The 20,777-nt window shown below is 42.3% G+C and overlaps 2 protein-coding genes across 9 annotated transcripts in view; one reads left to right on the top strand and one right to left on the bottom strand.

Moving 5' to 3' along the window:
* Nucleotides 1-683: 683 nt before the first annotated feature.
* On the top strand, nt 684-2,345 carry arl6ip4 (ADP-ribosylation factor-like 6 interacting protein 4). The gene is made up of 5 exons (XM_028413970.1): nt 684-926; nt 1,013-1,330; nt 1,580-1,697; nt 1,790-1,859; nt 1,946-2,345. Exons 1-5 carry the CDS (start codon nt 755-757, stop codon nt 2,000-2,002), a joined length of 735 nt encoding a protein of 244 aa, XP_028269771.1. The 5' UTR covers nt 684-754; the 3' UTR covers nt 2,003-2,345.
* A 59-nt stretch (nt 2,346-2,404) lies between these two features.
* Nucleotides 2,405-20,777, bottom strand: part of LOC114441166 (membrane-associated phosphatidylinositol transfer protein 2-like) — a 35,072-nt gene continuing 16,699 nt past the window's right edge. For 3 of the 8 annotated variants that reach the window (XM_028413959.1, XM_028413958.1, XM_028413960.1), the window contains exons 3-26: nt 18,875-19,089; nt 18,321-18,442; nt 17,584-17,817; nt 17,080-17,496; nt 15,643-15,738; nt 13,724-13,828; nt 13,576-13,640; nt 12,559-12,803; nt 12,174-12,363; nt 11,911-12,030; nt 11,617-11,831; nt 11,341-11,516; nt 10,924-11,094; nt 9,955-10,107; nt 8,888-9,052; nt 7,791-8,081; nt 7,185-7,333; nt 6,975-7,091; nt 6,770-6,886; nt 6,536-6,684; nt 6,295-6,444; nt 6,017-6,197; nt 5,741-5,869; nt 2,405-5,542 (exon numbers count right to left, since the gene is read on the bottom strand). In XM_028413959.1, coding sequence (XP_028269760.1) covers nt 5,159-5,542; nt 5,741-5,869; nt 6,017-6,197; nt 6,295-6,444; nt 6,536-6,684; nt 6,770-6,886; nt 6,975-7,091; nt 7,185-7,333; nt 7,791-8,081; nt 8,888-9,052; nt 9,955-10,107; nt 10,924-11,094; nt 11,341-11,516; nt 11,617-11,831; nt 11,911-12,030; nt 12,174-12,363; nt 12,559-12,803; nt 13,576-13,640; nt 13,724-13,828; nt 15,643-15,738; nt 17,080-17,496; nt 17,584-17,817; nt 18,321-18,442; nt 18,875-19,089 — 4,356 coding nt within the window. In that variant the 3' untranslated portion in view covers nt 2,405-5,158. The remainder of the gene's footprint in view (nt 5,543-5,740; nt 5,870-6,016; nt 6,198-6,294; nt 6,445-6,535; nt 6,685-6,769; nt 6,887-6,974; nt 7,092-7,184; nt 7,334-7,790; nt 8,082-8,887; nt 9,053-9,954; nt 10,108-10,923; nt 11,095-11,340; nt 11,517-11,616; nt 11,832-11,910; nt 12,031-12,173; nt 12,364-12,558; nt 12,804-13,575; nt 13,641-13,723; nt 13,829-15,642; nt 15,739-17,079; nt 17,497-17,583; nt 17,818-18,320; nt 18,443-18,874; nt 19,090-20,777) is intronic. The other 5 variants (XM_028413961.1, XM_028413962.1, XM_028413965.1 and 2 more) reach the window with 5 other exon arrangements.

Raw genomic sequence — 20,777 nt, 5'->3', positions numbered from 1 at the left:
TTTGATTGCTGCAGCTGAAGCATTGCTTTGAATGCTGATGTGAAGGATCACTCTGAATTGCTGCAATCTAAATTTACATTTTAATTTTAATCTAAATTTTTGCTGAAACGCGGTTAAGAATTTTAAAAGATGAAGCTCTTATTTTGAGAAGTAGAAAATCTTAATATCATGAATATATGAAAGAGACACTGCTGAAGACAAGAACAGTTATGAAGTCATGACCTTAAAGAATAGCATGTGAATACACCATATGAAAGGTCTGGGGCTGGAATGATACCATAAGCTTATAAGAAGCACAGGCTGTGTGGAAAAGTAGTATACAGCTGAAGGATGATCAATTTGACACAGATTTTCAAAAATAATCATTTTTTGAAAAAAAATCTATGCTCAATGTCAATGTATCCTGAAGATACGCTGCTTCAAAAAACGTACGGAAGAATAAAAAAGAAGAAGAAAGACTAATGAAGGAAATCAGACTGCGAAATTACATTAGAAATAGCTCCTTTGAACAAGAAACACCTTTCTTCGTTCACAGTATTACGGTATTACGAAAAATATAATGTGCTGGGTTTATTTTCTAAATTCAATCGCCCTACTCAGTAGGGCCTACTGCATGTGTAGTACTACAAACAAAAGTAGGAACTAGGAACTTTAATCTAGCCTACATTCCAGACGGAAGGAAATCGTAGACGAGCTCACTTCCGTAAACAGCGAAGCTACTTTGTATGATCTGCACTGAGCTTGTTCTTTTGTGATGGATCGCAGCAAATCACCCGACAGAACTGGCAGAGAGCGAAAACACGAGAAAAAGAAGAAACGGACAAGATCTTCTTCCTCTTCTTCTTCTTCTACTTCTTCGTCGTCGTCTTCGTCATCTAGCAGAAGTCGGAGCAGATCGTCAAAGAAAGCGACACACAAGAGCAAAGGTTTGGACCTCAGTAATAGGCAGTGTTAACAGTGAAAAGTGAAATAAAATGTGTATGCTAAATAATGTTATCCGCGTTTCCTTCAGACGAGAAAACACAAAGAAAGAAGAGGAGAAAACGATCCTCCTCTTCATCATCTACATCTTCCTCTTCATCTTCGTCGTCCTCGTCAAGTGACGAGAAGGCAAAGAAAAGCAAAGCCAAGAAGAAGAAGAAGCTGAGCAAGAAAAAGGCGAAGCTAAAGAAACAGAAGAAAAAAGAGAAGAAGTTAAAGAAGTTGAAGAAGAAAGAGAAGAAAAAGAAGAAGAAGGCAGAGGCCACGTCTGTTATCAGTCCAACAGACAAACCTCCATCTTACCTGGAGGTGTGGCAGAGTGACGAAGCGGCGGTGGAGCTCGGTCCCGGTGAGACTTTATAAAAACCACCTCACACCACGTTTAAAAAGAACTGTTGATTTTTCACTTTTATATTCCTGTGTTTCTGTCTGTGGGTATTTTTTAAAATTAAATAAATTGACATTCCGTAGATTAAACATTTTATTGGCAGCATTGCTTAAATGGCCTAAAACACTGTAAAACAGTACGACAATATGTATGTTGTCAACTGTGGGCCAGGAACTGAATTTCTAAAGCACACTCTCCTCTCCTCTGCAGTCATGACAGATGAACAAAAGGCTCGACTCTCCACTAAGAGGCCTCTCACCAAAGAGGAGTACGAGGCCCGGCAGAGCGTGATCCGCAGGGTGGTGGACCCTGAAACTGGCCGGACCAGGTGAGGCAATGTTTGCAGGTCCAGAGCTGTAGATTTTAAATATCTATAACAATGTTTCCACTCTAGTAAAACTTCACTTTTTTGTCTCGTAGATTGATGAGAGGAGAGGGAGAGATCATAGAGGAGATTGTCAGCCGAGAGAAACACAAAGACATCAATAAAGTGAGTATGGAAGTTTCAACTATAACTTAATCAAACATGCTCTTATCATGTATTAACACTAAACACTCATCCTGTTCATCTGATAGCAAGCTACCAAGGGAGATGGAAACGCCTTCCAGAGAAAACTGGGAATCAACAGGTAGAAGGTCTCTACACAACCTTTACCATATGGGAGGCACCTTTGTTCAGAGGACTGATTAACCCTTTCAACTGGAATTGGCATTTTATATCAAAGATCTGCCTGTGATTGGTGTGTATGGGAGAGAGTGGCTTCTTGAGGTACACAGGTTAAAGTCAAATGTTACTGCAAACATTCAGATTTGTAACAGGTAATTTATATTGCATAACGTCTACAGAAGCTGACGTAGGTGTTTGTTGTTTGCCTTCTGGCTGCATACTTTACACCCACTTGTAGATGTTGCCTCACTGTAACGTCTCACATTTTGTTTGTTCTGTAAATAAATCATCCTTTGTGGATCCCATAAAGTTTGTGTTAGCCTCCTTTTTGTGTGTGTGTGTAAAAAACGCCACAACTTACATAGTTGTTCTTTATATGTTCTTTATACACTGTACATAAAAACACAAAGGAATGGATAAAATGAAATTATCCAAAACCCTACAAGATACACACCCTGTACAATTAAAATATTTTCCAAGCACGACTTTAGGTGTTGTATATATATATATATATATATATATATACAGCCTATGAGTGCTAACTGTTGGTGAAACAGTTGTGGCATTGCATTAACAGAGCTTGAGACAGCGAAGGGTTGCCTAATATTGGTGAAAACAGATTTCTTCTTTATATTTCCTTTAAAAAGGTAAAACAAAGCAAAGCCTTTTTAAGAAAATATGGCCTTTTCCTATTTCAACAAAGTCTGCATGAACAGTCTGCCCTTTTCTGTGAAGTTCATTCTAGGCCTTGCAACACAATGGTCAATGTAAGGCAGAGAAGGGAAATGTAAGGCCTCTGGTAATGTGTCAGTAGCAGAATCGATCGTCTGCCCAGAGGTATTCAGACTTCACAGATCGTCGTACCACTTCCTCTTTACATTCTCTGGATTTTAATATCCAGGCAACTCAGGTCAGTGAATATGGGTTCAGTAGTTGTCAGAGTTAGATGAATGTGTGTTTTCCAGCATCGACTGTCCTCATCTTTTTCTAAATGAACATGAACGTACAGAGCCAATCTTTAACCAGCAGCATTCTTAAGAGTTATGGCTTCAAGCCAAATTTTAACAAGGTAAAGATACAGAAGGGCAGTATTACAGCATGAGTTACACCAACATGTCTGATTAAGAGACAAAACAATTCAGCAGCACCGCAAACTGCAGCCTTAAATCAACGACTGTCCAAAGTGTTCCAACAAAGACATCCTTCATGAAGGTGGCTTTTATTTCCACTGTTTGCTTAATCAACCGCATTCTGTTTAAGCTAGGTGTACTTAACCATCTCACAATCTGGCTTTTATTGTTAAGTTGGCTGGAATTGTAAAATTGTAAAAAGAGTAGCGTCAACACAGGTTGAGCTACCCTCTGCTATTCTCTCAATATGTGTGTGTGCCTCGTTCTGATTGTCAATGCATGGTGGCGTTCCCTCACCAGCCTGTTTGATCGAATGGTGCGGCTGAGTAATATTGCACGTTTCCCCTTACATCTGAGCCCATATTGGTCCATTGCAGTCATCTCTGTACACTGTTAGAGGGACTATTCATCATCATCTGAATGAAAAAAAAAATCATAAAAACCTTGATCCATTTCAGAAGGAAATGGCCAACGCGGTAATGTAAGTCTCAGCTCTGTGTTCCTACAGCATTTTGTACAGAATTTACATTTTGCACGTTCTTGCTCTAAAGGCGCAGCAGAACAGAGAAAGAGACCTTAACCTAAGGAGGATTATCTATGAGCACATTCAACGCCTCATTTACAGCTTAACCAGAGAGAAGCCATTTCCCCAAAAAATTCCAAAATAGTTAATAACAAAGTACAATATATGACACAAGATAGCAGTTCTGTTGATACGACTCTGGTGATCTGCAAGATAAAATAATAAAAATACAATACTGTGCCAGGCAAAGACCTCTGAGTTTTGGCTACCGAAGTTTGAAGGAAAAAAAAACAACAACAACACATCATTGCTAAAATAATCTTAAAACACATTTTGTTCACAAAAATCAATACATTTCAAAATATCTATAATCTTAAATAACAATAATTATCATTGTCAATCAAAGTATATCCTGAATGAGTTGGGTGTTTTACCCTCAGAGTAAAGAAGACACTTAAAACTGGTCTTCAGTGGACCAGATACCAGATCTGCACTGTAATGAAACAATTATATACAAGCCTTGTTAAGGCATTCAAATACATACTTCCTTCCTTCCTTTTTTTTACACTGGAGTCCCTTCCTCTCCATTCACATACAGCATATCATTCCACACTGTTTACTTTGGCACATTAACCTTACAGTAGTAGGAGTTTTCCCTATAGCTGAGTCATACATTACCTATTCTGAAGGATACAGCAGCTCAGGATGGTGTGACGTGGTGAAATGCTATAAAAACCCAGGAACAGTTTCAGCTGCAACCATAGTTAAAGGGTAATTTCGCAGTTTGCTTCATGTAATATCTGGGTAACTCTTTGTGTCTGAGTGCTGAGTAGAAAAAAAAGCAGAACTGGACTGGAGTAGAGTTATAAATTACTAAATCTTGTTTCGTGTTGTTCATCGTAGTTCTCACAATTTTGGTTTCCTCATGTTGCTTAAAGAGACACAATTAGTCCAGTTTTACCTGATTTTCAGCTCTAGTTTCAGAACACGCCCGATTATCACATAAAAAGCTCACAGCTGTAAAACTACTGTACACAAAGCCTGGCTCTCTAGTAATGGTTGTGCTTGCATTGGCCACATTAGTCAGTTACAGCACAGCTGTCTGTAACAGTTTTGTGTTGTTTGCTGCAGAATACAGCAGAGGGGTGCTATGATGTGTAACCATCTCCAATCTAAAAGCCTGTTGGAGGACTTTGTATTAAATATTTACGAAACAGTACAAACAGTCTGGATCCCTAAGCTATATATATGTGCATGTTCCTGTTTCAGGAGAATGCTTCTTGAAATGCCTGTTTTGCCAGTCCAAAAATATTTTGTGTTGAATGTGACTGGCATTAGTTTTGTAGAGTGGTTTGTAGCACCTGATTTTCTTTGTGGTATTTTCCCATCTGGTGCAAGCCAACTGTTCCTCTCTCTTTAAATCTTTGTCTCAGCAATGCATCTGTTACTCTCACATTGTCTCTTTAATCTCATTTTGGGCTGAAGACCCCTGGCTCCAGCTTGGTGCTGCTGCTGCGGCCCCAGCAGCTCGCGGTGATGCTCATGCTTCTCTGCGTCGCTCCCTGACTGTGGCTGTGAGCTCTTTCCAGCCGCTCTCGTTCCAGCCGCTCGCTGTCTGACTGGCTCTGTGTGCGCTCCGGTCTGTTGTGGATGTTGCCTGTTGGGGAACTTGGGGCCGGCTGAGAGGAGATGGTGCGCAACAGATGGTTCCTCTTCCTCAGGAAGTCGCTGTTTGCACCTAGGCCGAAGCTGCCTTTACGAAGCACCATGCGTGCGCTGCTGGACTTGGCTGGCCGAGAACGGTGGTTATACTCCAGCTGGGACAAATGAGCTGCATATCCCTCTGTGATGAACTGTGGAGAGGATCACAGCATAGACAGCTGTCAACCAGACATCAAGACATTTAATCATTTTAATCATTATTTAAGAATTTGAAAAGTGTTAATGACATCCTCTGTGCAGTTTATGTGTCACTTACACTATTAATACAGAGTACAGATGACAAAGTAGCAAAAAAAACTGTTTTTCTGGTGAGCCTTTCATAATGATACCTGGCACTGGTGCTGCATTTTCTTCGAAGGTCTGCCAACAATGTATATTTGGGAAGAAGGGAGGCCAATGGAAGTGTAGACTGAGATGTCTTTGGTTGATCCGTATCCAGCAAAAATCTTCAAGTGAGCCTACAAGAGGGGAACATTTTCCATATATGAACATAACGCTGGTCTTGTTGCTTTTTTTTCTCCCTAAAAGTATATTTGTTATTCATTCTGCAAAGATCAAGCCCACACACAGTTCCCCAACCAGTCCTCCCCTCCTCCCAGTCTGACCTCTGTCAGGGACTTGAGGAAGTTTGCCTTGTGTCTCAGCGGGTCATGGACCAGGCCATCACAGAAGGACACAATGCCATGAGGGAAGTTGTGCTGAGACAACCAAGCGACGACCCGCTGCTTCTGCATGTCAGGACGTCCGGTAACATAGATGATCAAATAGCCTAAATCCTGCCAGTGCCTGTGACGGTGTGAGACACAGAAGGATACAACAAGAAAGTCTTAACTTCAACCTGAAAGATGTTCTTGAAAATAGAAGAGGAAAAACAGCTGATTACCTGACAACATCGACAGCTCCTGCCCGCACTTTGGGATCACTGCCCATGATTGACACACTAGCAGCAAATGAACCATCAATGCTGAAAACCACAAACTCTGTGCCACGGGGTATAACTGTTAAATAACTGTCTGCAAATGTGTGATCACCCCTGAGGAATGAAGAAGAGTCAACAGACAAAAATTAGCATTTGAAAAATCACATAAACACAACATGAAAGTCTGGTACCAAGCTCCTCTCACCTGACAACCATTTTAACTGGATAGACTCCGATACCCAGACGTTTGTCATCTGGAATGACAAAAGACACACGCCCACTGCTGTTGGTCACCTCTGTGTTAAAGTACACCCATTCTCCTGATGGAGGCTGGGTCATGATGTGGAGGTCAACCTGCATGGCAGTGAAAACAAATGAGCACCAGGATTCCTGAAATCAAACTGAATTCTGCTGTAACTAAGGACAAATGAGTGTTTACCCTCTCCCCAGCCAAAGTGACCATGTCCAGAGGGCCGTACATGAAGCGACCTGTCAGGACCTGCTGGCTGTCCTCAGTGAACACAGCGTCGTTCACCCGGTGGTTGGCAGTCACATTCTGTGAAAGGAGAGAAGTTTACAAGCTGAAGGGTTGTTTTTACTCTTCTTGTGTCGTTACAGAGGCTTTTTACACAGCTGAAGCTCACCCGTATCTTGACATGAGTCCTCTTGCGGAGCCACTTCTCTCTGGGTTTGGAGGGGGTGAATTCAGACACTTCTTTCCCATCAAGCTCCAAAATGCTTGAGTTTTCATGCCTCATAACCTTCAGAAGACAATTTAATAATTCTTCCTCAATACTTCTGGTTACACATTAACAAGCTGTAAAAGTAACCAAATATCGTTAACAGTTGCTCACCTGTCTCAGCAGAAAACTGACGACGTCTGTGGACTCCCAGTATGATGCGTGGAAGAGGTGTGGTAAAGCCACTGTGGGGAAAGCGGTCAGAGCATCGGGGCAGTACAGGGCAAAGTCCAGCCGCTTTGTACCCCACCAACGTGCTGCAACTAAGATAGGAATGGAATGAATAGAATGCGGAGACGTAAGATGAAACTGTGAAAGTGAGGTCTGTGAACACCCCAGAGGCTAAATCAAAAAGTTGATTAAAATCTTCAACCACAATCATCACCACTCCCAACAAGTCTTCGGCTACTGAAGGAAAAGGAAGGCAATTGTTAAATGTTAATCTAATATCAGGAAAATCAGATTCTGGATTCCAAAAGAAGAGGTAGTTAGAAGTGACATGTGATTACATGAGAAACTGAAAATGGTTATTTGAGTTAGTGCGGCATGACAAAAGGTAACAGATTTGGAAGGAAGGGCTGATATCTAGATTTATACATTTCTCCATCAGTGGAAGTGAAAGACAGGCTTTCTGGAAGAGCAGCAGTACAGAGCAGCTAACGCAAGCAAGAGCCTGTAGCCTCACACTGATTTCAGAAGCCCCCTCTCATAGAAAAATACCTTGCTCCACTTCAGCCTGGGAATCCAGCGAGACCAGATCAGATATAGCACACTCCAGCCCTGCTGACAGGCAGTTCTCGTACTGGCCAGTGGGACTTAGACCTTCACTAGAGTCTGCCTCACAATGCAGCTCTGCCACTAGATCTGCATCAGAAGATCCAGCAGCGTGGTTTGCTGCTGCTTTCTTACGGGACTTAGGAGGACTTTTCAGGAAGAATTTGTTTTGTGACGATAAGGCAAGTTGGGACAAAAGACTGAGTTTTTTGGACTGGTTAATCTGGTATGATTTGGCTATGGGGGAAAAAAACAAAGAGAAATAAACAATATGATAAAATAGAAACAGAAAGTTTAAACAGTTTGAAGAGATATGATGGGATGTGTTGTTTGTCACTAGGATATTTGAACAGAGCTGTGAATGTTAGTTAAGATGAAAAAAGGCAGGATGCTGCAGAAGATCTTCTGTTGTTGCTTGAGCAGAAATCTGTATTAGTTTGTACATTTCCAGGGTTACACCACAGGTGGTGAAACAGCACCATTCAGCTGAGTAATGTGTGGTACAAAGAAATGTTCTGGTAACAAAAGTGAAAAAGTGAGGGGGGAAGAGGGACAGTCAAACAAACAGTACTGTTATCTCAGCAAACACTGCAGTACGGAGTGGACAATGCAGGAATGGCTGACGGGGGCAGGTGTCTACATGCATTGCAACATTAGATAAATGCACTCATTCATTGCATTTACATTTAGACAGTGGGTAAGAATAAGACAGACAGTGGAAAGTGGCGCTAAGCTTGCTCTTGTTCAGGGCTCTGATCTCATCAGCACTTTAACTGGAGAGGTCTAGCACAGCACAAATGGCAAAAAGGAGAGTTTTCACGTGTTCCTGGCAGACTAGACTGCTTCAAGCTGAGGTGCAGGGTGTGTGTAGAGTAACGGAGATTGAGGGAAAGAGAAGATGATGCAGCAGAGCCGGAAGGATAAACTAGACAGAATAATAGAGAAGAGTTGGCCTGAGAGCGAGAGAAAGTGGGAGAATAACTGTGTTTGTGTGAGTGGAAGAAAGAGAGAAAGAGACACTGGTTGGTATTGAGAACACTTACTGTTGGCTATGTTGGTGGCAGTGTAACTGTCTGCCATTCCTGAGACCTGGCTGGCAATGCTGACCTCACTGGCCCGCCGCTGGCCCCGGAAGAGGGGGCCCGTTACGGGGGATGAGGGGTACGAACTGTCCATGAAGACACCACCATGAGACTGAACAACATCCGCTATTGAGCCCAAACAAGGAGATCCCATTAGACAGAGACACAGGTACAGGGGAACTCACAGTGGTGTGAGGGAGGGGAGAGGTGACAGCAGGCACCATGGTTTCACAAGACATGTGAAACCACAAGGCAGCCACACAGTGGCCAGGGTCAGATTTCTTTAACTTAACAACATGACCAGCAGATGAATACATAAAACACTGAGTGAATATAAAATGTCTGCATCTGTTTACAGTCACATGTTGTGTGTATGTATTGCGTCTAATAGAGGGTGCTTTTACCTAAATTGTATCTGGAGATTTAATAAAATCAGATAACCTCTGACCATCACCACTAGCAGAAATCAGGTACAGTATATTCAGGGTGTACAGACAGAGCTCCAACACAACATCACACAACATCACAATGTTTACATCAAAACCTTTCTCTGAAACTCAGAAATACCTTCTGGTGATGCTAATAATCTGATGTTACGAAGATGATGCAGAGACACCAAAAAATGATTTAAAAACCACAGCACAAGCACAAATGATCCTCCAAACACTAAACATGATGTTAGTCTGTGACGGCAACATGGAAACGTACTAACACATGAGATGTTGATCAGATTTCTGCAAAGTATTTCCATTGCACTACATTGTTTTTTATTTCAAATCAGAAAATAAATTCTCCAAAGATGCAAATTTGTTTTATGAAATAGTTAAGAAGGACAACAAATGCTGTATTTGCAATGCTCTGTTTTTGACCCTTGCAATGGGAATACTCAGAGACCTAGTGTGCTTGTGTGGTCAATGAAAAATCTGAACATCTTGGACATGACCACAAGACGGATGAACACACAGACAAAGGAAACACAGCAAATGTCGGTCGGGACAGATGTGGGGTGAATGGGAAAGGCTACACACACTCCATAGTGGCGGGTGTGGCTTTGAGGCAGCCCTCCTGCCAGTTTAGCACAGGCACAGGGATGCAGGTCTCACTGATGGTCTCCTGACAGCGAAGGGACAGAGGAGGCCCACTGTCAAGTAGCAGCTGAGTGTTGCTCTGGACTGTCTCCACTACAGAGGGAGGTGGAGGGGCAGAGGAGGGTGGGGTGGGGTGGTTTTTTGTTTTGAAGTAGAGAGCCAGATACGCAGATATGGGGGACAGGAGGCCAAGAGAAGGAGAAAGAAAGAAGACAAGGAAGACACAAAAACATATGAAGCAAGAACTGAACATGAGACAAGAAAGAGTCAAGCCCTTTGTGGAGACCACTTCTTTTGGACTTTGACTACTCCTCTCTGTTCCCTGTTCTGTGCTCAGAAATGGGCTGTAATCTTCTACAGTCTTAGTGCTGTCTTCCTTTATAAAGGGCTAATGCTACTGAAAATCCTGAAGATGAACACGTTTTTAGGTGACATCCGAAATCGACTTGATGTAATTAACATTTTTGTCTGTTCTTTTGTAACCTCTGCTCTTTAACTTAATAATTGCCTTGTTGTTTGACAATCTTAGAGCGATATTTGTACAAGCCATAAGGTGAGGCTCTAAGGCTTACTCCATTATAATAAACAGTCCAAATAGAAACCACCAGCAGGACTATGACCACATTGAGATGAATAAACTGCTTCACAAAAGACGTTGAAGCACAAACAGCTGAAAATGTTACATTTTTCTCTGACACAGTGTTTACGTCTTATAAGGCATGTGTTGTCTATGGCATGCATCCATGGTTAAGAGCCCAGCAGGTTACAATCAGTATCTCAAGTGTCAGCTGATGTGCTCTTAGGTTAAAAGGAAGAAATAAAAGAGCCATTTTATCACAGGTTATTTGTGTCTGTCTATGGATTTGAATATTTACTGTAATTAACACATCACAGGGACAAAGAGCTCACCCAGGAGGGCAGAGTTTCCATCGCCCAGTGGAAAGCGTTGGTAACGGGGCACGTTGAATGGTGGAAGGAGGTGAAATTTCCTCTCCAGTAGAGGTTCGAGGCGGGAGGCCGAGGGATCGGCCGGATGGAACAGGTTATAGACTTGCTGACAGGCAGGCCGCAGCTGGGCCACTAGGGGGAGAAATCAAACCAAGGACATGCGAGAGGAGAAGGAACAACCACAAAGATGAATAGGTTGTGTAACACTAACTTCTTTTAATATCTCTCTCTCAAAAGAGTCAAACAAATGTATTATATAGTATTGGTTACATTAACTGGACTTATTTTAATGTTAAAGTGTTATACTTTTACAGACAGTACTGTTAATTTTTGCGACCTCTTTGCTCTGATTGATAGAAACTGTATGAAGGAGCTTACCATCTAACATAGGAATGACAGTCTTTCTCAGTGCGAGTACCAAGCCCAGTGGAGAGCCAAAGAGGAAAAAGTCGGACACGTCAAAGTCAAACTTCCCCAGGGAGCTGCCGTCCAGCATTGTGCTGCTGCTCGACCGGCGCGAGGTCGCATCGTTCCGCAAGACACTGGAGTGTAAGCTGGAAGGACGACAGAAAGTCATTCCTCTTGTGTAGAACTAAAATTAAATCACATTCTGAAAAAAAGGACTAACAAAGTGACAACACCCATATCTCCCACCTGGACAGAAATGCCTGATGTTGTTTTATTGTGTCCACTTCGTAGGTGGAGGAGTCGCTTCTTTTGCGTGGGAGCTGTCTCTTTGGGTCTTCACCTCCGCTCGCACGAGGGATGTCGATGTTACTACGACTGAGGTGGCGGCTGCCCTCCAAGGTTGGAGATGCTGATCCATGTCCGCTGTTGATAATGATGCCAGGAGATAGAAGGTCCTGGTCCTACAGGGGACAATTCATGTTAAAATATATCCATAAATCACCTTGTTATAATAACAATATGAAATATTCACTCTCCTACCTGTACGCTGATGACGCTGCCTCTGCGGCTGCTATTCTGGCTTTCATTTACTGTCTGATTACTGCTGCAGAGAGCATCAAACCCCAAGATTCCTCCCACGCAGTCCCCAATGAGGCAAACCTGAGGAGACAAAATGTAAGAAACTCATCCATTATGATTCAGGTTTACCTACATGTATCCTCTCTAACAATTAATTCACAACTATAGATGTGTTTTTATCTGTGATGCTATGATGTAATGGTCTTTACAGAATAGTAACTGACCTGGCCAGAGAAAGCAGCCCCGTCCAGAGACTTCATAAAGTCAGAGTACACCTGATTGGCACGGACGATGACAGTGGCAATGGCATCTTGGTATTGTGGAGCAGAGGTGGCCAGGAGGGGCAGAGCTGCCAATGGGATGTGGTCCTGGCTGCTGGAGAGACAACCTTCATCGTAGCTGTAAGGGCTCAAGCTGTCATTAAATGGGAGAAATTTAAAGAAAATTATGTACAGTCCAAGGCAACCACAAAGGAGTTTAAAGAAATAAACTAAGGAAGGGGGGGCAGCAGTCAATCTTTTCCATCATAAGCAAAAAGCCAATAAACATGAACCTTCCATTGGTACAGACATTTTTGGAGGGTGCAGAGAAATGTGTGTGTGCTCTTACTTGGACACAAGGGAGAAAGCCTCAGCACAGATGGCAGGGCAGGGCACCAAGCGAATGGCGATGCGTCCCAGCGCAGCAGGGTAGTGAACACGCATGACTGTGTCAAAAGCCGTACTGATTGTGTTAACGTCGGCCTGCTTGCTGTTCTGGTCCCCGCCGCCTGTATCCAGGATGTTTCCTCCGTGCAGGACCAATATCAGGACATGGATCTTGGAAGATTGCAAACACTGCTGAGATGAGCTCTCCTGGAAACAGCACATTAGGAGGAGCGTGATGGATGTGAACGCTGAGGCATAGATCAGAATAGTTTGTGACCGCATGCTTTTGCAATTCAGCATAAAGATGTGTCCATCATTCAAAACATGGACAACTCAGCAAACGTCTTCACAACCACAGAGAGTCGGAGAACCATGAAGGGAATAGAGTCAACCTCCACCTGGACAAGTGTTGAACTAACAGTAGACAAACATCATGCTTCCCAGGGACAAGTCACATTAAACAGCACAGCTCAATGTGTAGTTTGGTCTTGTTTGCCTGATCCAAAACTTCACATTATCAGAGAAGGACCAGATGTACACTCACAGCTGTAAGTACAAAGGGGACTTGAACATACCATGGTAAGGATGGGACTACACACAGATTTGGGTTTGGGCAAGGAAAAAGGCAGGGGCAGTAAGTAATGGGTTTGTCTGGACAGATCAGAGGTCTCCGGGATACCCCACAGTGCACTGGGGCCAAACTGTTTACTTACTGACTGGTGCCTTGTTACCATGATGGTGGGAATGGGAGAGCTATCAGCTTGACCACTAAGAGAGCCACGCATCTGAGCACAAGAGGACAGAGAGGCTCACCCACCCTTCTCTTATTCTCCTAAGCCTGAAGTTTAACAATAAAATCTTTGGGTACTGAAGGGAATTTTGTGCAGTGGATTCTTTTACAAATATTAATTACAGGTAACTGGCTCAGAAGAGGTTGGTTAGGACTGTGTTTTACACACACAATAGTTTTCACGCATACCTCATCTAGTATTTCCTCACTGGTTGCTCTTTCATAATCCACAGTCATTTCCTTGAACAGCTCACCTAAAAAAACAAACACACTGTTAACATTAAGTGTCACATAGACAGGAGGGTGTGACAGTCCATCAGAAAGTCCTCACCCATACCTGGAGTTTCTTCTGTTTCTGCAGCTTCAATTTTATCCATCAGGTCATTGGAATTCCACTTGGCAATTTCTTTGGGGAAGACCTCCTCACCATCAGAGAGATCCTCTGCAGGGGAAAACAGACAAGTCGGAATCAGTAAAAACACTACAACAGTTACAGCATTATTTACACTGGACGGATCATAGGGTCGTGGATTTACAACAGCTTATTAAGTTCATTGAAGAAACAGAGAATCAAACAGAAAGGATCATTGTCAAGGTTTCTCACAAGATATATGTTAAATCAAAATGTATTTACATGTGATCCAAGTATACATTTTGTGCAATCACTGCAAGTTATTTTATGTGCTGGACTGTGAAGAGGGGGGAAAAGTATTTACCAAACCAAATGTTTAGTATGTGGTTTCAATTAATCTGAATATCGTTAGACTGGGTTCCTCATTCACTGATGCTAATATAATTTAAAAATGGATCCTCTTTATCCTTTTGTATTGCCAGTAGTATTATTTCAAGAAAACAGGTAGGTACTTCCTGTTCACTTTTCTTAAATTGAATTTTTAATTTAAAAATGCAAAAATGTGTTTGTTGCACTACTTAATAGTAATATAAATGTTGTATATCAAATAAAACTTACTTTATTTCATAATGCTTTTTTAAACAGATTCCAAAGAAAAGCCTGTTATTGTTTCTAAGAGTTTCTGTAAACAGGAAATGACTTGATCATTTTCTTTCAATAATCTTTCTCTTGCATCAATATTTTTCTGATTTGTTATAAACATGCACAAATAACCCATTTAAAAGTAGGTTGCATGTAGATTTGCTAATTCAAGTACATAAAAAACACTTATAACACCATTGTTTTCATGCTGTAGGTACTTGATGAGAGGCTTTTAAGCCTAATCTGAATTGTATATGGTTTATCAGACACCAGCAGTGACACCAGCAGTGAAAATAAACCTGCATGTATGTCTCATATTTTTGAAATAGATGATTACAAACTTTAGTCAGAAATCTAATATCAGAGGCAATCTGAGCCAAGTGTCTGTTTCCATATTTATTCATGTTTTTTTCATCATGTGATTCATTCGGGCACCAAAATACACACCACCCCGTCATTTATATATCATATATACTGTATAAATAACTGATTTCATGATGACAGCTTCTGCAGAGCAGAACCACTTGGAAACAGAAATGGTCATCAGAAAAAGAACCTCTGTAATCACTGTATTGATCGTCATGGAGACAAGAGAGTCATGTGCATCTTTTTTACCGTTAAAGAGTGACCCTACATTTAATCAGGTTATTTGACACCTAATAATTCTTTACAAACATAAATTCTGCAGCACAGAAATGCTCAAATATCAGTAGACTTTATTCTAAATATTACATTCGAGTTATTGATGTTGCCCTGAGCAGAAACATTTAAGTTGCAAAATTAGTATCAGTAAAATAAATGAAACTAATATGCACAATTTTATTCATTTTATCATCACAACTAACTACACAATACTAAAGAGCGGCGCCATTTATTGCTTGGATGTATCCTGAATTGTAGAGGACTGTGTGCGTTACAGTAACACACTGGAGTGTGTTGGACTTGTGGGCGGAGACGATTGTGATTCTTTGAACTTGACGTTGAGATGAGACACCTTGAATCTGTCTCCTCAGCCAAACTGATCCAGCAGGGAGTATGGTGGTTTGCGGCAACCACACCCACCTATTTCATCTGCAGCCCCAAAGCATGCTGAGTATCTGGGAAGCTTAAGAACTGATCTGTGGTTAAAGAGATGCATGCAGAGCAATTGAAGAAGGGGAGCAAGCAGGTTCAACATCTTCAAGAACTTTCACTTGTAATTAAAAAATTAATCAGAATTCCTTTATTGATCCCTGAGGGGAAATTTTTAAAGCAGTGGTTACCATGAGCATCGAAGAACTCTTCATCCGAGCTGTCGTCTGAGTCTCGCGCTATGCTCTGCATCCTCCACTCTGAGATGCTATGACGTGACGGGCTCACTGAAAAAAACCACACAAGGGAAAAAAATCATTGTTATTTTGGGACATGTGTTTTAGTGTCCCTCTTTTCCTTTTTAGCACACACGCACACACACACTACAACAAAGAAATATTGCACAACCCCCACACACACCAACACAGTGTTATATAAACATGCAACAGTCTCTGTGGTGCATTACTTCATCACAGATGGACTGCTTGGTGGTCAGGGGTGGTGTGTGAGAAGTGAGGCCCAGTTTAACACAGACAAGCCACAAGCGCACCAAAAACTAAATGCCAGCTGAGGAAAATGGCGATACTAAACGCAGGCCTTGTCTATCACATGTCTTCTATCTGTGCCTCATATATCATTAGTGCAGAGGAGGAAAGGAGGGGGGGGGGCATCAGTCTAAGGGGCAGGCTGGTGAGAGAGGGGCACATCTGTAGCTGTCAGCTCACAGTAGGAAACAGCAGTGGTAGAAGGGAGGGTCATTGTGAGGAGCGTCAGCCTCCTCTGGTCTGTGATGTCAGCAGTGCTGCTAAAAATAGCACATGAGAGAACCACGGGGTGGGGGGTTACAGGGGTGAATCAAGGCGTGCTGGATGAGAGTCAGGGTCCATGTGGTAGCTACAATGAGCGCCAACTTGATGAGGGGTTGACACTTGAGATGGGTGTGTTCGGACATGTGGTTTGTGATGTCAAAGTTGTAGCTAAAAATAGCCCAGCTCTACCAAGCTGGGCAGTGCAGCAAATATAGAGACGTAAGTAAATATGTTTAGGCAGAGTGAAAACATTCCAATTAACATCATGTTCTGAACAGAAAAATAGTGCACTATAAAGCTGCTCCCTGTGTGTTCGACTTTATTAACACCACTTGAACAATTTGTGCTCAGAGCTCTTTAGCAGACTCTGAATTCAGCTTGGGGCCGACTGTCAGTGTTTACACCTGCACACAGCTGAACCGCAAAAATGCGATTTAATGCATTCAGGTGCAACTAAAAGCAATTTTCCAGTTTTTTATGTAAACACAAATGTTAGGACACATCTTCAAGATCACATGGAGGCAAGAGTTTGCTACTTTTCAAGATTTTTTACGGTTTTCTGCCCCAGTACAGTACATGTAAAGTGCTGTTTTGGCTTTGCACTTGCTTGAAGCCTGAACTTAAGTGTAGATCTGTCTTTAAGTTGTCACATTTCAGTCTGAACAAATAAGACGTCAAGACACGATGGCATGTATGTGTGTATATATATATATGATAATGTGTGAAGTATGCTGGCGCAGGTGTTCTGGGGAAAATGGATGAAAAATGTATAGAGGGGGTGTGATATGAATATATTATAAATGTAGGTTCTTGTGATACCTTTAACATCAGTGCCAGTTTCACACACTGTCATACCCAGCGGTGACACAGGTGAATAGGTGAAGATGGCATGCTCCTCACCTCCTCTCTTGGATGAGCGGGAGGATCGGGAGGAGGTGGACCACTGCTTTGTGAGCACACCACGTGGCTGTAGAGTCTCTCCTCCTGAGCTGGTAACCACTTCCTCAGCTTCAATAGAGCTAATTGCCTCTTTAGCCTCCTGGTCTTTGTCTGGAGACGGAGCCCCTCCATTGGCTTCAGTGGCCTCCTCTGCTTGGCTAAACTGGGCCATCTTTCTGGCCAGGGTCAACTGGGTTTCCAACTCCAGCTGCCTGATGTCCTCTATGGTCAGTCCGTACCACTCATCCTGCCAGCACCAGGCCTGCCGGTGGGCACGCACCATCACCTTTCTCAGTCCTAGTAAGAAACAATGGAGAAGAAATTAAATTTGTAAAGTTATGAACTAATTAACTAATTAAAAAACACATGTGACAGTTTACTCACCAACGTCGTGAATGAATCGTTCAATCTTAGACTGCATGCCCCAGTAACGGAACTCCACCTTGCAGAGTTTGTAGGCACACATAATGGGGGTCTTTCCTGGGTTATTGTTGTACTCTTCTATCCAGTCGTCCCGCAAAGGACCCCTCTGGGTCTTGACTGACTTGTAAAGTCTTGGGTCTTCCTCTGATTTGTACTCATGGGGAGGGATGGGATCCGTCACTATGTCGATTGGGTCTAGTAAAGACAATTCACAAAGCAATGACTTATGGAGCCAGGTGTACTGCGAACTGCAGGGATGATGTCTATTATTACATGTGTAAGTGGGTGGGGAAGCAGAACTTGTATGGGCTTGTGTTTAGCAGCTTGAAATTCCTTGTGTAACTGAATTTTAGGCTGGAAGACTCCACTAAATGAGTGATTGATTACATTAATCACAAACAGTGTTGTAACTGGGTCACTGCGTACCCCAAAGCCATTTATTTCTGAACAGCATCATATTTAATGGACAAAGTAGCTCTCAACCACAGACAAAAACAGAGCTGTACCTTTAAGCTGCCTCAAGTGGGCCTCTTCCACTACTTAGGTTTGAATAAGAGGAGGCCATAGTGAAAACCTATCAGACTGACTAACAGTAAGCAAACACCTAAACAGTACTAATCTAAATAATATCATACATATCTACATAATTTGTATTTTAATATCTTACTTATGTCCGTAATTTTGTTCTGGATTCTTACCAATAGTCCTCTGCCTCTTCTCTACTGCAGACATGTTGAAGACATCTGCTTGGTTGCCTGTGTCAGGTTTGTAGTAGGTCTCAATGTCAATGGAGAACTTCTCAACAAAGGGACAGGTGTACCTGAAGCAGAAGATGTGAAAAATTAATAAAGAACCAATAAAGCAAATTTGAAATTGCCTCATTTACAAACAAGAGCCTTTCACTGCTAATGAAGGAAAGACTTTTCTGAGGCATCTGCAGAAAAACTGTCACTGGTTGAATAGACATGTCAACAGGCACTTGGAGTCTATCAATATCCTGACAGTGTAGTCAAGGGCACACCTCTTTTCAACACCTTTGGATCTCTGTGTTTGTCAGGCCCCATCCAGACAAACAGACACCTTGAGAATGAAGGGTCATCAACGTCTAACCACGATCACTGTTGGCCACATACCAACCCAATGGTCTGTAAGTGATTTTCTCACAACTCACTTCTTCTCTTGTGGCTTTTAGTAAAAGACAGCTGCACATCAAGTTGTGTCAAGGTGGCCTTCTTGCAGGAGGAAACCTCACCTGGTGCGGGTATAAGGGTAGGCGTTCCAGGACTCTTCTTCAACCCTCAGCGCTGCTTTGGGTAAGATGGACCGGAACCAGCTGGGAATGTGCATGCCAATGTGGTAAACCTTGTGTGTGTACTGGCCGGTCCCACCTGGTCCATCTGTGTAGGGTTTGTTCTCTAGGATCTCCACCCCACTACCTTCACCACAGCTCTCCTCTCTGCTCTTTTTCTGTAAGAGCAATAATGAAAGTATGAGTTAGCAACATTTGGGTATAAGCAGTGTAGACTTGTTCACTCGTTATGGGGCCTTTAGTCAGTTGTTACAACACCAAATCTGACAACTTCCTGAAGCTCTGCCAGCTCTGAAATGCAAATCAGGAAACCCAAAAAAACAGCACATGGAGCCACACCTTCTCTATATTTACAATCCAGCTACTCAGGTCAGAGGAAGAGAGGCTAGATGGAGGTGCAGTTGTGAAAGGCTACAGCTAGGTGATTCAAACTTTCAAAGACAGAACTATGGTACACAGCAAGAGGAAGAAGGTTGTGACACAGGAAGCCCCAACAGCAGAGCATAGTCCAAGTGCTGATGAAGGACCATAAATGTCAGAAACTACAGATGTATCATCTTTTCTGTTGCTCTTTTCAATAGTTGTCAAGTATTTCCACATTATGCTCAAAGTTGGTTTGAGGCAGTTAATTTAGTACAGCAGCAAGAAAATCAGAGGACACGTTTTTCTACAGTCAGTCCAGTGAGGAGAGGTAAGGCAAGCGAGCCAGTGACTCAGTAGAGCAGGGAGAAGGAAGCCATGAGGCATCCAGCACTCCAGACCTCATTACCTCTGACAGGTCATTCATTAGCCACCCGCCCTGCTCTCAACAACCAGACACAGCTCTGAAGACACAGTGCAGACACAATCATACTGCCCATACACACACATACAGCCAGTACCTCTAACAGGAACTCAACAATGGCTCACACTGTGGTTGAAGTAAATGTCAAGTGTACAATGTGCTGCTTTCAGCTATGAAAATACACACATGATTAACCATTTTAAAGTACGGTAATGTTGCAAAAAAAGTTTTCGAAATGTCATGTTTTTTTAAGATGACAGCTCCAAAAATAGGGACGAAAAACCTGAATATTAATTCCAGAGAACAAGACTGCATTTTAATTTAGTTTCTGTCATGTGACAAGAGCCTGTCAAATGGAGTGCATCTTCTTTCTTTTTTACCCTGACGCATGGGTGATTCTATCCAGTTCACCTGGAAAAAAATTACAAAACACTGGCCCAGGGCTTAGCTGCTCCCTAAGTGGGAAGTGAGAAAGAGGATAACATGCTTAAAGTTAAATAAACACTGAATAAAACATTAGCTCTTAATGAATACAGCAGGCTTGGTTCATTTGTACACAGAAGTAAACTGTGGGGGAAACATAAATTAACTAATAGTTTTCAAGAGGTGCATCAACCTTTATAGGAGAGGGAAGGGGACTCTCTTTGGCACAGCACACAGAACAAAGTGCCCTGAAACCTTTGCCTCACAGCACTCTTTCTCTCTCTCTCTAATCAACCTCACTTTAAGCCAACATCAAACTCCAAAAAAAGTCTTCATTATGAAAGCCTCCTGTATTTGTTTAGACCCAACTGCTCCAGCAGGATAGGAGTCACATCCTGGATTTTTCCACTTGACGGCAAGAGGAAAAATCCAGGATGTGACTCCTATCCTGTTGGATAGTTGTAGATGCTGCTTTTCACTTAATACCACAGATACAGTTGCATCTGTGGGAATAAACGAAACCCACTCAGAGCATCTCACATTTTCTTTCTAAATAGGTGCAAATCCCTGTACAGCGATAATGAATTTACAATTAGATCTCAAATAAGAATGCAGCAAAAAGGCAAAGTTAAGTGAGAA

The sequence above is a fragment of the Parambassis ranga genome, chromosome 9 (assembly GCF_900634625.1).
Source record: "Parambassis ranga chromosome 9, fParRan2.1, whole genome shotgun sequence".
Lineage (NCBI taxonomy): Eukaryota > Metazoa > Chordata > Actinopteri > Ambassidae > Parambassis > Parambassis ranga.
Note: the sequence above shows the minus strand (reverse complement) of the source record. Positions and strands in the feature narration are given on the sequence as shown.

Bases quoted from the DNA above. Each gene is read 5' to 3' on its own strand.
- arl6ip4 (XM_028413970.1), top strand. From the start codon at position 755: ATGGATCGCAGCAAATCACCCGACAGAACTGGCAGAGAGCGAAAACAC. The intron at 1,331-1,579 runs GTGAGACTTTAT...TCTCCTCTGCAG, and splicing joins GGCGGTGGAGCTCGGTCCCG to TCATGACAGATGAACAAAAG. The intron at 1,860-1,945 runs GTGAGTATGGAA...TTCATCTGATAG, and splicing joins AACACAAAGACATCAATAAA to CAAGCTACCAAGGGAGATGG.